The sequence below is a fragment of the Oncorhynchus tshawytscha genome, linkage group LG03 (assembly GCF_018296145.1).
Source record: "Oncorhynchus tshawytscha isolate Ot180627B linkage group LG03, Otsh_v2.0, whole genome shotgun sequence".
NCBI classification, from domain to species: Eukaryota; Metazoa; Chordata; class Actinopteri; order Salmoniformes; family Salmonidae; genus Oncorhynchus; species Oncorhynchus tshawytscha.
The window spans coordinates 33,766,720-33,782,879 of record NC_056431.1 but is presented as its reverse complement, the minus strand read 5'-3'; the positions used below and the strand labels follow the sequence as shown (position 1 = coordinate 33,782,879).

General features: G+C 41.8%; 1 protein-coding gene across 23 annotated transcripts in view; it reads left to right on the top strand.

Annotated features, from left to right (window-relative positions):
* Positions 1 to 16,160, top strand: part of LOC112234653 (E3 ubiquitin-protein ligase MYCBP2-like) — a 326,118-nt gene that overhangs the window by 45,049 nt on the left and 264,909 nt on the right. For all 23 annotated transcript variants that reach the window (XM_042314694.1, XM_042314668.1, XM_042314744.1 and 20 more), the window contains exons 4-5: positions 95 to 248; positions 11,682 to 11,878. In XM_042314694.1, coding sequence (XP_042170628.1) covers positions 95 to 248; positions 11,682 to 11,878 — 351 coding nt within the window. The remainder of the gene's footprint in view (positions 1 to 94; positions 249 to 11,681; positions 11,879 to 16,160) is intronic.

The following is a 16,160-nucleotide window of genomic DNA, read 5'->3' as shown; positions in this document are numbered from 1 at the left end:
TGAACCTTTGCGTAATCCTCCAATTAATAAAACTCAAAGATGCCTGTATAGTTTATAGCTATCTGATAACTGTATTGTGTGTTTCTCTTTCAAGATCATTGGCATCGGTCTGTGTGGGGTGTTTGAGCTGATCAAGGAGACGCGGTTCTCCCACCCTTCCCTGTGTCTGCGCAGCCTTCAGGCCCTGCTGCATATGCTGCAGGGACAACAACCAGAGGGCTTCCAGACGGAACCTCCTGATGTACTGGGTGAGTACTAATAATACTATTACTGCTACAACTGCTAATATATTTATTTTATATAGAGCTTTCATTACTAGTATAATCTGTCACTTTAAAAACAAAATAAGCCAAAAACAAATTAACAAAACAAATATAGGTATTTGGGCGATGGTCTTCTACGTCTTCAGATGTTCCGAAAGGTATTATCTTGAGAGGGAGCATAGATGGTAAAGCCAGGCAGGGAAGTAGAGACTTCTGGCAGACAGGCCACAGAGCTCCTCAATGTGCAACTTGTCATCTTTTGATAATCACAACTTCACCGTAGGTAGGCAGGCTGGATCTTCCACTACTGAAATGTAGTACCCACATGGGTGACGCTTCAATGACTGTAAAAGCGCCAGTAAGACCACCACACCTCAGCAGTGGTCCAAAAAAGCCCCAAATGAAGTGAGACTCTTCATTCCAGCACACCGCAGTCCACTTCTCTCTAGGAACTGGGTCAGGGAGCTAAAAAGCTGATGCTGATGGTGTTGCTGAATCATTCAAATCATATTAGTTAGCTAGCCAAGCCAAATATAAACTGACTTGCCATAATCAGTCCTGCAATTCTGTCTCACCACCAGATAGTTCAGTTAATCTATCAATAAGTTATCAAAACAATTATACAAATAAAAAATTATAATAAATTGATAAAAATATAATAATCCATTAACACTTAAAAACCTGTGTGCTAAAAGTGAGTTACAAGTTAATACCTCTCTTTTATCGTCAAAACAAAAGATTCCCAATCATGCAATGCCTCAGACGAGGCATGGAAAAGTGACCCCCTCTCACAACCTGTCGGTATCAGCAGATGCTAGCTCAAAGAAGCACCAGCATGGTTCAGAATGGGTATGGCCAAAAGTATTACAAAAATTCAAGAGACAATTTCTGGACGCCTCATCAAAATTTATGTGCTGGTTGATAAACTCCACGAAGACCAGAAAGTCACAAAGGGACTAGTGACAAAGTCAGAAGACCATGCTGACCACCAAGCTGCTATCCTGGAAGTCCACGAGGACGTGTATCAAAAGCACAAGAAGATGGAGGACTCCGTTTTGACACAGAGGATACAGTTGTACCTTACAGGAATGACCAAAGCGCTCAATTTTTTTTGAAGGCAATGGAGGGAAGAGATGCCATTGCCTTTCTTCAGGAGTGGATTCCCAGAATCCTGGATCTTCTCCCTTTCGCGAGAGAGCCCATCGTACACTACGGAGAAATGCACCCAGGGCGTTTGTTATTAAATCGCTACGGTACCGAGACACTGTCCGCATCCTCGCTGCTGCCCGAGCAAAGGGAGAGCTGAAGTATGGAGATGCGAGAATTTTTCCTGCTCTTTCTCCCATACAACATGAGGAGGACTGCTTTCTCCCCACTCGAGGCTTCTGTGGCAGTCTGGCTTGGCATATGACCTGCGCTACCCGGCGACTTTGTGGATCGAAACCAAGAATGGTGAGCACACTTTGATTCTGTGAAGATGTCTGAAGCATTCATGAGAAAGAAACTCCCTGACTTGTTCACTCCGACATTGTGAGGAACTGAATTTCAAACTTGGATACTGTGGATAGTGAACTGTTAGAACATGGCGATATAATGAAATGACTCCGATATGATCGACTGGCAAGATGGGTAACTTGACAAGGACTAGTGAGGTAATGTTGGAACATGGCTAATGTTGGCTGCGCTATTTAGCCAGCTAGCTAAGTTTACATTAGTGTGACTATAGATACACAGCATAGTCACACTATGTCAGGTAGTTCAATTATTTTTGTATGCATTTATTTTTCGCATAGAGATCCAGTCGGATTTGGTTAAATAGTTGTGGCTGTGCACTGCGTTTCAAGCCAAAGTTGTTCATATTACTTCAGGGTATTTTACAAACGTTTTCTGTCTTGTTTATTATTAGTGATTTATGCTAACGTTAGTGATACCGAGGCAAGAATGAGCTACACACAAGCTGGCACTAATGTTAACATATCTTTCCCATGCCAATAAAGCCCCTTGAATTGAATTGAAGCTAGCTGGCCGCTTATAACGTTAGCTTTGGGCAACAGGGTTAAGTAGCTGGCAAGCTATTTATTTTCATGAACTGAAGCTCAATTTCAATAGATGAACAACAAGTGGCAACCTAGCTAATACTTACTCACAAGGATTCCTAAATCATTGCTAAGAATAATGAAAATGACAGCAGTTTCTACTGGTCATTGTTTTCAGTCTGGTTGTATTGGTGCTAGCTAGGTACCAAGCTAAAGCTAGTTACCCCAGAAGTTGCAGTCAAACAAATTCTGCTTTATTACCAAGCGGTATTGTAAACACATCATTCGTGACCTGTGTTTTCTTGTTTGCAGACTTTTTTATACAGCTTTGACAGTGCTACTGTATATTTTTTGACACGCAAAGACCCAAACGACGTTCCATAGTATGCATGTCTTGAAGCAAATAGCAGTGGCATTATTACTGTGTAACTCCGGTAGGGCAACATCTGAAAAATGGAGTACTTGGTGGTGTGTACCGGTGCTCGACCTGTCGGCGAAAGCCAAACATCACCCACGTCAGAACGGTTGATTGTCAAAGGCAATGAATTCCATTATCTTGGCGTTAATGGATTTCACCTTTTAAGTTGTCTTGCTGAAATGTTCTTACTCTTTCAAATGACTGCTCGACTTGTTGACTGTTAGCCCACAATGTCTGCTGAGTGGATCGATGTTAGGAATGCTGTGTTGCAAGTATTGCGCAACAACGTCTCTGTATCTACGTTATATATGTATGCACATCGCCGTTAAACTAGACATCCGATATGTGCACCCCTAGGTTAAATGATACTCATTTTACTCCCCTGCCCATAACAGTTAATCTAGAGTTAACATTTCTTATTCCTGCGGGCAAATAAGCAAACATTTCGCTACATCTGTTTCGCTACACCCGCAATAACATCTGCTAAATATGTGTATCATTAAAATTGTATTTGATTTGAATGGAACTTTAACTACTGGGTGTAAGTATTTATCCAGATCTTTATCGGGTCATTCAGCCCTGCTGGCTTCATTACCAGTCTGTAAAACGCTTCAAGAAGGTAGAGGTTTGGCACTTACTAAATAAATAATCCTACATTTGTAACATTTCTGAACACTCATATCAACATCTTTTTTAGCACCAATAACAACTCTGCCTCCCTATACATTCTTATAAGGTTCTTAAGAGAAAAGCCCACTCTCCCCTAACAAATGCCTTCTCAGCATCTGAGACCGCAGCGGTAGAAACTGTATTTGAGCGGTTTAACCAGATTTGATGTAAGAGCCTCTTCATATTATCAGTTGAGGTTCTTAATAAATCCTAATTGGTCACTAAGTCTAATATTAGGTAGTGCCTTCTCTAAGCGTATCGCAAAGGTCTTAGTAAGAATCTTGCAATTCGCATTAAGTAGGCTGATCGCTCTAAAATTCCCAGGTTCTGTAGTATCTCTATCCTTTATAGGAATCAGCCATATCAAAGCCTCATTAAAGGTGTGCGGAAGGGAGACATTTTTAATTCCTCCTGGTAAACCACTGTCAATACAGGTACAATAATGTCAGTATGTCATTATGTCAATATACAGTACTAAAGTTTGGACACCTATCCATTCATGGGTTTTTCTTTATTTTTACTGTTTTATACATTGTAGAATAATAGTGAAGATTTCATAACTATGAAATAACATATGGAATCATGTAGTAACAAAAAATGTGTTATACAAATCAAAATATATTTTAGATTCTTTAAAGTAGCCACCCTTTGCCTTGACGACAGCTTTGCACACTCTTAGCATTCTCTCAACCAGTGTCACGAGTACAGTATATACATATGAGATGAGTAATGTAGGGTATGTAAACATATAAAAGTGGCATTGTTTAATAACCTCGGTGTTAGGGGGCAGTATTTTCATTTTTGGGAAAAAAACGTTCCCGTTTTAAACGGGATATTTTGTCAGGAAAAGATGCTAGAATATGCATATAATTGACAGCTTAGGATAGAAAACACTAACGTTTCCAAAACTGTAAAGATATTGTCTGTGAGTATAACAGAACTGATGTTGCAGATGAAAGCCTGAGAAAAATCCAATCCGGAAGTGCCCCAGGTTTTGAAAGCGCTGCGTTCCAATGACTCCCTTTTCCGCTGTGAATGTACCATCAACGAGCTTACACTTTCTACGTATTCCCCAAGGTGTCTACAGAATTGTGACTTAGTTTTACGCATTTCTGTTGAAGAATAGCCATAGGCGGCCACATTGCGTAAGTGGTCACATGGTGGCTCCGAGAGAGATTCTCGCGTAAAATACAGAGGTAGCCATTACTCCAATCGGTCCTAGTGAAAAACGAATTGTCCCAACTGATATATTATCGAATAGATATTAGAAAAACACCTTGATGGATTCTAAACAAAGTTTGCCATGTTTCTGTCAATATTATGGAGCTAATTTGGAATATTTTTCGTAGTTGTGGTGACCTCAATTTCGGGCGATTTCTCAGCCAAACGCGAAGAACAAAAGGAGCTGTTTCGCCTACAAATAATATTTTAGGAAAAAATGAACTTTAGCTGTCTACCTGGGAGTCTTGTGAGTGAAAACATCCGAAGTTCATCAAAGGTAAACGATTTAATTTGATTGCTTTTCTGATTTCCGTGACAATTTGCCTGCTGCTAGCAAGGCATAATGCTATGCTACACTATGATAAACTTACACAAATGCTTGTCTAGCGTTGGCTGTAAAGCATATTTTGAAAATCTGAGATGACAGGGTGATTAACAAAAGGCTAAGCTGTGTTCCAATATATTTCACTTGTAATTTTCATGAATAGAAATATTTTCTAGGAAGATTTATGTATGTTGCGTTATGCTAATTAGTGTCAGGTGACAACGGTCCCGTTCACGGGATGGGGTGTCACTACATGTTAAAGTGGCTAATGATACATGTATTACATAAAGATGGCAAGATGCAGTAGATGGTATAGAGTACAGTAGATACATATGAGATGAGTAATGTAGGGTATGTAAACATTATATTAAGTGGCATTGTTTAAAGTGGCTTGTGATTTTTTTTTTTACATCCATTTTTCCAATATTAAAGTGGCTGGAGTTGAGTCAGTATGTTGGCAGCAGCCACTCAATGTTAGTGGCGGCTGTTTAACAGTCTGATGGCCTTGAGATAAAAGCTGTTTTTCAGTCTCTCGGTCCCAGCTTTAATGCACCTGTACTGACCTCGCCTTCTGGATGGTAGTGGGGTGAACAGGCAGTGACTCAGGTGGTTGTTGTCCTTGATGATCTTTATGGCATTCCTGTGACATCGGGTGGTGTAGGTGTCCTGGAGGGCAGGTAGTTTGCCCCCGGTGATGCATTATGCAGACCTCACTACCCTCTGGAGAGCATTAAGGCTGTGGGCGGAGCAGTTGCCGTACCAGGCGGTGATACAGCCCGACTGGATGCTCACGATTGTGCATCTGTAATGGTTTGAGAGTGCTTTTGGGGACAAGCTCAATTTCTTCAGCCTCCTGAGGTTGAAGAGGCGCTGCTGCGCCTTCTTCACCACGCTGTCTGTATGGGTGGACCAATTCAGTTTGTCCGTGATGTGTACGCTGAGGAACTTAAAAATGACTACCCTCTCCACAACTGTCCCGTCGATGTGGATAGGGGGGTGCTCCTTCTGCTGTTTCCTGAAGTCCACGATCATCTCCTTTTGTTATGTTGAGTGTGAGGTTATTTTCCTGACACCACACTCCGAGGGCCCTCACCTCCTCCCTGTAGGCCGTCTTGTTGTTGATAATCAAGCCTACCACTGTAGTGTCGTCTGCAATCTTGATGATTGAGTTGTAGGGGTGCATGGCCAACCAGTCGTGGGTGAACAGGGAGTACAGGAGAGGGCTCAGAACGTCCCCTTTTGGGGCTCCAGTGTTGATGATCAACGGGGTGGAGATATTGTTACCTACCCTCACCACCTGGGGGCGGCCTGTCAGGAAGTCCAGTACCCAGTTGCACAGGGCGGGGTCGAGACCCAGGGTCTGGAGGGTACTATGGTGTTAAATGCTGAGCTGTAGTCAATGAACAGCATTCCCACATAGGTATTCCTCTTGTCCAGATGGGTTAGGGCAGTGTGGTTGTGATTGCGTCATCTGTGGACTTATTGGGGCGGTAAGCAAATTGGAGTGGGTCTAGGGTGTCAGGTATGGTAGAGGTGATATGGTCCTTGACTTGTCTCTCAAAGCACTTCATGATGACGGAGGTGAGTGCTACGGGCGCGGTAGTCGTTTAGCTCACTTACCTTAGCTTTCTTGGGAACATGAACAATGGTGGCCCTCTTGAAGCATGTGGGAACAGCAGACTGGGATAAGGATTGATTGAAAATGTCCATAAACACACTAGAGGTCGACCGATTTATGATTTTTCAACGGCGATAACGATTTTAAAAATTTTAAATTATTATTATTATTTTTTGGGGGGGGGGAATAATGACAATTAGAACAATACTGAATGAACACTTATTTTAACTTAATATAATACATCAATAAAATCAATTTAGCCTCAAGTAAATAATGAAACATGTTCAATTTGGTTTAAATAATGCAAAACAAAGTGTTGGAGAAGAAAGTAAAAGTGCAATATGTGCTATGTAAGAAAGCTAACGTTTCAGTTCCTTGCTCAGAACATGAGAATATATGAAAGCTGGTGGTTCCTTAAACATGAGTCTTCAATATTCCCAGGTAAGAAGTTTTAGGTTGTAGTTATTATAGGAATTACAGGACTATTTCTCTCTATACCATTTGTATTTCATTAACCTTTGACTATTGGATGTTCTTATAGGCACTTTAGTATTGCCAGTGAAACATTATAGCTTCCATCCCTCTTGTTAGCGCGTGCTAACTAGCTAGCCATTTCACCTCGGTTACACCAGCCTCATCTCGGGAGTTGATAGGCTTGAAGTCATAAACAGCGCAATGCTTGACGCACAACGAAGAGCTGCTGGCAAAACGCACAAAAGTGCTGTTTGAATGAATGTTTACGCGCCTGCTTCTGCCTACCACCGCTCAGTCAGATACTTGTATGCTTGTATATGCAGTCAGATTATATGCAACGCAGGACATGCTAGATAATATCTAGTAATATCATCAACCATGTGTAGTTAACTCGTGATTGATTGATTGTTTTTTATAAGATAAGTTTAATGCTAGCTAGCAACTTACCTTGGCTTACTGCATTCGCTTAACAGGCAGTCTCCTTGTGGATTGCAACGAGAGAGAGGCAGGTCGTTATTGCGTTGGACTAGTTAACTGTAAGGTTGTCAGTTCGGGATTCAATCTCGCAAGGTGAAAATCTGTTGTTCTGCCTCTGAACAAGGCAGTTAACCCACCGTTCCTAGGCCGTCATTGAAAATAAGAATGTGTTCTTAACTGACTTGCCTATAAATTAAAAAAATAAATAAAAATTCAAAAAAGAACGGCAAATTGGCACCAAAAAAATACAGATTTTCGATTGTTATGGAAACTTGAAATCGTCCCTAATTAATCGGCCATAGAGGCCGATGTTACTCAGGCATCGTGGGACACCCAGCCATTTCTTCACGTATGAGGTACTGATTCGCTCCATCTTCTCCACTGTTGTTATTGGGACCTCATAGACGGTGAGTGGCCACATTACCCGGGGGAGAAGTCCAAACTGTAGGCACCAAAGCTTGAGCTTCCCAGGCAGTAGGGTCTTGTTGATGTTCTCAAGCCTGTCGGCGATGTCCTGCCTTACTTGCTGCACTTGATCTTTATCCCGGAGGATTTCGTTGTACCATCTACCCAGGCTCTTGACGGGTTGCTCAGACACCGTTGGTATCGGGGCATCGCCAATGCAGAACCTCACATCTTTAAGCTCTCCCTTGACTATGGAGATGCTTCGAGATTTGCTTGGCTTGATTTTCATCCGGGTCCACTTGATGTTATCCTGCAGTTTTGCAAGTAGCCGCCTGGTGCATGCTGCAGTGGTGGTCAGTGTAGTCATGTCATCCATGTATGCTCGGATAGGTGGGAGACGGAGCCCTTCCTTAGTTCTCTCACCGCCGACCACCCATCTCGATGCCCTGATGATGACTTCCATGGCCATAGTGAAGGCCAGAGGTGAAATTGTACAACCTGCCATTATGCCTACTTCCAAGCGCTGCTGTGTTGTTGTGAAGTCAGGTGTTGTGAAACACAATTGCAGGTCTTAGAAATAGGCCTTTACCAGTGTAGTGATGGGTTCTGGTACGTGGAAAATGTTGAAGGATTCCCAGAGGAGTTCATGGGGAACTGAGCCAAAGGCATTGGCCAGGTCGAGGAAGATGACATAGAGGTCTCTCTTGTCCTTCTTAGCTGTTTGGATCTGGTGCCAAATCATACTAGTATGTTCCAGGCAACCAGAGAAACAGGAATGCCTGCTTTCTGTACAGATGTATCAATGTACTTGTTCCTTTCCAGATAAGTGGACAGCCTCTGTGCTATTATACTGAAAAAGATCTTCCCTTCGACGTTGAGAAGAGAGATTGGTCGGAATTGACTGTCTGTCGCATCCTTCTCTTTCGGGATTAGCACACCACCAGCCCTTCGCCATGCCTTTGGTATTATTTCCTTTTGCCACACTATCCTCATGAGCCTCCAAAGAAAGCGTAGAACATCCGGGGCGTTCTTGTAGAGCTTGTATGGTACTCCATTAGGCCCAGGACCTGAGGCCGCTCTTGCTCTTCGGACAACGTTCTCTACTTCCTTCCATTTTGGAGGGTTAGTGTCCAGATTGAATTCTGGTGGTTGAATAGGTGGGATGTCATGTGGGATGATTATCTGCTCATGCCTTTTCATGTCCTGGTGGACCTTTTCCAAATGTTCTTCCAGTTCTGGCTTTGGAGTTTTTAGGATTCCGCACTTTTCCTTTGCGAAGAGGTTTTTGACAAACTTAAAGTTTTTTTTATAGAACCGTGTTCTTGAGTGTTCCTTCTTCCTATGAAGTTTCCTTAAGTTTTCTGCTCTTCGCAAGGTTGCCAGCTGACATATAATGTCTGCTTGGAGTAGCATGAGACCTTTTCTCAGAGGCCTTCTTCCACTGCTTTCTCAGCTGCCTTCTCTCTCTGACAAGTATCTCGATCTCTTGCTGCCTTCTAGATTTGGCTGGCGCAGGTGGTGTCTTGCCACTTCTCCATTCGTTTACTCCAAAGCGCTCTTCTCCGTAGTGATAGATAATATCTCCCATCCTTTCAAGCCTTTTCTCTGCTGTTCCTACCTGTTGTTCCAAGATTTTTGTCAGGTCGTTGTTGATTGTTTCCCACTCTCTTTTCAACAGCTTTGGGCCACTTCACACTCGGTCTGTGCCCTTTGATCTTTTCCTCTCTTTAGAGGTCTCTGTGGTTGGGTGAGTTCATCCACCGACATTTCTGTGCTTGTGTTATCCTCCTCCGTTACAAGGGTGCTGATGCTCTGCGAACTTTGGTTTGCGTCCCGTCGCTGTGCTTCATTCGACTGATTTGACTGGCTGCTTCGTAAGAAGTACTGGTCAATGCGAGGTCCCTGTCTCTGCTCTCCCAAGCACCTTTTACTCCCTTGATGGATCCTTAACCCCCTTGCTGATGTTACTCTCTCCCAACCACAGCTGCACACCTGAAGTGTGTCCTGCTGCTGTTATGGTTGTCTCATGTGCTGTGTTCCTACTCGTAGTCGTTTCCATTCCTGGGTCTGTAACCGTGTGATCAGTCGTTGAGCCATCTTGCGCCCCAGCTCTCGCAGGCTCTAGGGGCTCTTCCTTTGTTGACTTTCAGTAGCACTTAGCGGGTGTCTCCAACATACTGAAGCAGTGTCGGCGACTGCCAACATGGGTAGCTAGCCCATGACAGCCCCAGTGGGGTCTATTCCCTCCGGTCAGCTGTCTCTCCAAGCTGTCACGTAGACTTTCCTTAATAAACAGAGAAAAGAAATCCCAAAATAAAACAAAGCAACTAGGAACGTAACGTTGCTTCGCAATGAGTCAATCATCACAGAACTGTATTTGAAGCCACAGAAGATAACCTGCAGTCAACTAAAAGATTCCTAATGGTCCGTAAGGCGCTTGAAAGGCTAAATTAGTCCCGCAAACACACAGCCTACCTTAATTTGTACAGTAAACGGCATACAATTCAACTTGTATTTTACCTTGTCTCGTCGTCGTTATCTCGGCCAAACACCTTGCTCTAGCAAGAATCTCTCAGCCTCCACATTTTCCTTGACAACCATTTTATTTCCCTTCCAAATAAAGAGCAGGGTCGCTGGGAATGCCAGCGTGTGCCTGGCTTTCTTCTCGTGGTGTTTCTTCGCCGTTGCAAACGTCTTCCTCTTCATTGCCAGTTACTTGGAAAGGTTCCGGGAAAAAAGACAGCCGGCGGCCTTCCCACCAAACGCCTTCCTTTCACTGCTTTAAGTACCTTCCCCCAGGCTGTAGATCGTATGGTCGTATGAGAACCATTCTCGTCAGGCATGTTTAAACTGCGATGGGTTTGTTCAAATTCGAATTCATGCCAGTCATCAAATCCTTCTGCTATGATTTTCTGCACACAAGATTAGTCCACCACCAGCCTCACAATGTTGATCTCTTTCAGATGAACTAATCTCACCATATTTCTCCTACTTCTGTTCTTAAGTTCTTTGACACGATTACACAATATATTCATTTTTCTCTCGATTGTCATTACCCTTCTCCAGACGGCCAATTTCTCACATGGAATAGCCTTCATTTTTCAGAACAAGAATAGACAAAGTTTTAGAAAATCTCTTAGTTTCTGGCCATTTTGAACCTCTAATCGAACCCACAAATGCTGATGCTCCAGATACTCAACTAGTCTGAAGGACAGTTTCATTGCTTTTTTTAAATTACCAGAACAGCTGTGCTAACATCATTGCAAAATAGTTTTCTAATGATCAATTATCCTTTTAAAATGATTAACTTGGATTAGCTAACACAACGTGCCATTGGAACACAGGAGTGATGGTTGCTGATAATGGGCCTCTGTTGATATTCCATTCAAAATCAGCCGTTTGCAGCTACAATAGTCATTTACAACATTAACAATGTCTACACTGTGTTTCTGATCAATTTGATATTTTAATGTACAAAAAATGTGCTTTTCTTTCAAAAAGGATATTACTAAATGACCCTAACTGAATTCGTGCCAGTCATCAAATCCTTCTGCTATGATTTATATATACACAGTATATTTACAGAGCTCTAATACTTGCACATACATGCATGGGCAGACGCGCACAATGCATGTATACACTCAGATGCAAACGCAAATAGACCAAGACACAGAGACATGCACACAAACACACATTTGCACGCACTTGTGCAGACACAGGTAAATACACATTGCAGACATACTGCCCCTCTTAACCCTCTATATCCTCCCTACAGAGTCTCTGTTCCAACTGCTGCTGGAGACGACAGTGCGCAGCACGGGGATGAACGACCCTACTGGGCAGGCCCTCACCGCCCTGTCCTGTGCCTGCCTCTTCAGCCTGGTGGTGTCCTGGGGAGACACAGGCAAGACCCTGCAGGCCGTCTCCGCCATCCTCACCAACAACGGCAGTCATGCCTGCCAGACTATCCAGGTGAGACGACGCTGTGTCACACAACTCGAAACGATTCAACACACTTCCCCACTCAGGTTAGACTTGTTAAACCTGCTCCACACCACCAGACTGTCTCAAGGCAGCAGCATCTGGAGCTCTGAAGGAGAGCAGAAATTACTTTGGAGAAAATGTCAAGCTTCTGTTTTCCACCCTCTTATGTTACCCTGCCCGGATTCTTCCGGCAATTAATTTTAGAATATTTGTGTGTTTGTGTATGTACATTATTTTCTGTTTGAGTGATACTGTTTGTGTGTGTGCATTTGTCTGTCTGTAACCATGTTTATCCAACCTTCTAATGCGAATAAAGTCATGCCATATAAAAATATATCACCACAGGTGTGATGAAAACAACAAGTGTCGATACAATTCTGTAAATGTCAACAGACAATTTGTTGGTTCGGCATGGTGGGATCCTTGTGTCGGAGTTAATTATGCGACCATTGCGATGGAAACGGTTTTATGCGCAAATACTTTTAGAATAACCATGTCAATGTCAACATGCAGTTATTAGATGCTATGTTGTATGGTTTTCCCACTGTGACCTGGAAAATCATGCACAGTTTTTTAGGCTACAGATTAAATAAATTGTGATTTTTAACTTCACAGGGTGGTAAAAGTGCACGGGGATGAGTTTGATGCTCCTTTTCCCAAAAATATGTGAATTGGTCTTATGTAGCAACATTTTAAATTTAGTTTTTTTACATTGGATAAAAGTAGAGACTGAGCTAGAAAATGGTTTATCATACACCCCAGTTGAGGAATGATGAGAAAGTAATTCTGATTTGAAAGTTGATAAACTTGAAACCCCGCTTATTGGAAAATGGCCTTTGAATATTTTGGTACACCTACTGGAGAGCTCCTCTTTGTCTACACCCATTCAGCATCGTTCACACCCTCTAAAGCCTTATCCCCACCCATCTCTAATGATTCACAGTGTAGTAAACCACCAAAGATTTCAAGACGAAAAGTGGTGAAAGTAGAGGAACTTTATCTAGTCCTTGGCCTATATCCTAATCTGACTTTGGTGCAGGTCATGCTATTCTTCACATTACTGTCTCTGGTAAACACACTATATCAAATAAAATCTGTTTATTTGTAACATGCACAGGATACAGAAGGTGTAAACGGTACAATGGTTACTTGCATAGTGGAGTCTTGTTTAGACATGTAGCTAGCTAGCTAAACAATGAACCATATTCCCAACTCTAATGCTGCATTCAAAAAAGAAAAATGTGAACATCCAACTTTCTAGAGCTCCTACACAGATCATACACGTAACATTAGCTACTGAGCCAACCAGCTAACGTTAGCTAACAGTACGCGCTAACTTGCAATGAAAACGACTTTCTGGCAAAAGTTGAAAGTTTACATTAACTTAGGTTGGAGTCATTAAAACTCGTTTTTCAACCCCTCCACAATTTTGACAAGTCGGTTAGGACATCTACTTTGTGCATGACACAAGTAATTTTCCAACAATTGTTTATAGACAGATTATTTCACTTATAATTCACTATCACAATTCCAGTGGGTTAGAGGTTTACATACACTAAGTTGACTGTGCCTTTAAACGGCATGAAATTCCAGAAAATGATGTCATGGCTTTAGAAGCATCTGATGGGCTAATTGACATCATTTGAGTTAATTGGGGTGTACCTGTGGATGTATTTCAAGGCCTACCTTCAAACTCAGTGCCTCTTTGCTTGACATCATGGGAAAATCAAAATAAATCAGCCAACACATCAGAAAATAATTGTAGACCTCCACAAGTCTGGTTCATCCTTTGAGAGCAATTTACCACACTCATCTGTACAAACAATAGTACGCAAGTATAAACACCATGGCACCACGCTGCCATCATACCGCTCAGGAAGGAGACTCATTCTGTCTCCTACTTTCATGCAAAAAGTGCAAGTCAATCCCAGAACAACAGCATTTGAAGTTTCAAGTACAGGTACAAAAGTATCTATCCACAGTAAACGAGTCCTATATCAACATAACCTGAAAGGCTGCTCAGCAAGGAAGAAGCCACTGCTCCAAAACCGGCATAAAAAAGCCCGTCTACGATTTGCAACTGCACATGGGGACAAAGATCATACGTTTTGGAGAAATGTCCTCCTGTCTGATGAAACAAAAATAGAACTGTTTAGCTATAATGACCTTTTATGTTTGGAGGAAAAAGGGGGATGCTTGCAAGCTGAAGAACACCATCCCAACCGTGAAGCACTGGGGTGGCAGCATCATGTTGTGGGGGTTCTTTGCTGCAGGAGGGACTGGTGCATTTCACAAAATAGATGGCATCATGAGGTGGGAAAATTATGTGGATATATTGACGCAACAGCTCAAGACATCAGTCAGAAATTTGAAGCTTGGTCGCAAATGGGTCTTCCAAATGGACAATGACCCCAAGCATACTTCCAAAGTTGTGGCAAAATGGTTTAACTTGTTATGGCTGCAATCCCGCTAACGGGATCGATATGACAAGTACCAGTGAAAATAGAGGGCGCCAAATTCAAACCACAGAAATCTCATAATTACAATTCCTAAAACATACATGTGTTTTATATCATTTTAAAGTTCATTTTGTTGTTAATCCCACCAATGTGTCGGATTTCAAATATGCTTTTCAGCAAAAGCACTACAAACAATTGTTAGGTCTCCACCAAACCACAATAAGCACAGCCATTTTCGAGCTAAATATAGCATTCACAAAAAGCAGAAATAGAGAAAATGAATCACTAACCTTGAATTATCTTCATCAGATGACACTCATAGGATTTCATGTTACACAACACATGCATGTTTTGTTTGATAAAGTTCATATTTATATAAAAAAATCTGAGTTTACATTTGCTTATTAGATTCACTAGTTCATCAAGTGATTTTGCATAGCCACATCGTTTCAACAGAAATACTCATAATAAATGTAGATGATAATACAAGTTATACACATGGAATTATAGATATACCTCTCCTTAATGCAACCGCTGTGTCAGATTTCAAAAAAAGTTTACGGAAAAAGCAACCCATGCAATAATCTGAGATGGAGCTCAGAACAGTAGCCAAATTAGCTGCCATGTTGGAGTCAACAGAAACCAGAAAATACATGATAAATGTTTCCTTACCTTTTGATGAACTTCATCAGAATGCAGTCCTAGGAATCCCAGGTCCACAATAAATGCTTGATTTGTTCGAAAATGTCCGCTATTTATGTTCAATTAGCTACTTTGGTTAGCGCGTTTGGTAAACAATTCTAAAGTCACAAATCACGTCCACTATAAAGTGACAATGTCCAAAAGTTCCGTAACAGTCAGTAGAAACATGTCAAACGATGTACTGAATCAATCTATAGAATGTTTACATATATCTTGAATAATATTCTAACCGGAGAATTAGAATGACTTCAGATGACCGGTGGAACGCAGGTCCTTCCCCTGTTAACGCGCATGGTGAAAGCACGGTCAACTCGTGTCAGTGGTGACTATTTCGACCCCCCCTTCACATTAGTCATCAGACAAAGTTCTCTTGACTTTTGACACCTAGTGGAAGGCGTAGAAAGGGAAAACTCATCAATATCTCGCTGTAATTTCAATGAGAGCTTGGTTGAAAATCTGCCACCCCCAGAAAAAATACAAACAGGAAGTTGAATTTCCCAGGTTTTTGCCTGCAATATGAGTTCTGTTATACTCAGACATAATTCAAACAGTTTTAGAAACTTCAGTGTTCTCTATCCAATACTAATAATAATATGCATATATTAGCAACTGAGACTGAGGTGCTGGCCGTTAAACAATGGGCAACTTTTCATCCAAGCTACTCAATACTGCCCCTGCAGCTATAAAAAGTTAACCTGTTGCGACGAGCAATCCCGTATCCGGGATCTTAAGTATAGCCTCAAGGTCATTAGCATAACGCAACATTAACTATTCATGAAAATCGCAAATGAAATAAATATATTGGCTCTCAAGCTTAGCCTTTTGTTAACAACACTGTCATCTCAGATTTTCAAAATATGCTTTTCAACCATAGCAAAACAAGCATTTGTGTAAGAGTATTGATAGCTAGCGTAGCATTAAGCCTAGCATTCAGCAGGCAACATTTTCACAAAAACAAAAAGCATTCAAATAAAAATCATTTACCTTTTGAAGAACTTTGGATGTTTTCAATGAGGAGACTCTCAGCTAGATAGCAAATGTTCAGTTTTTCCAAATTAACTCCATAATATCGACAGAAACATGGCAAACGTTGTTTAGAATCAATCCTC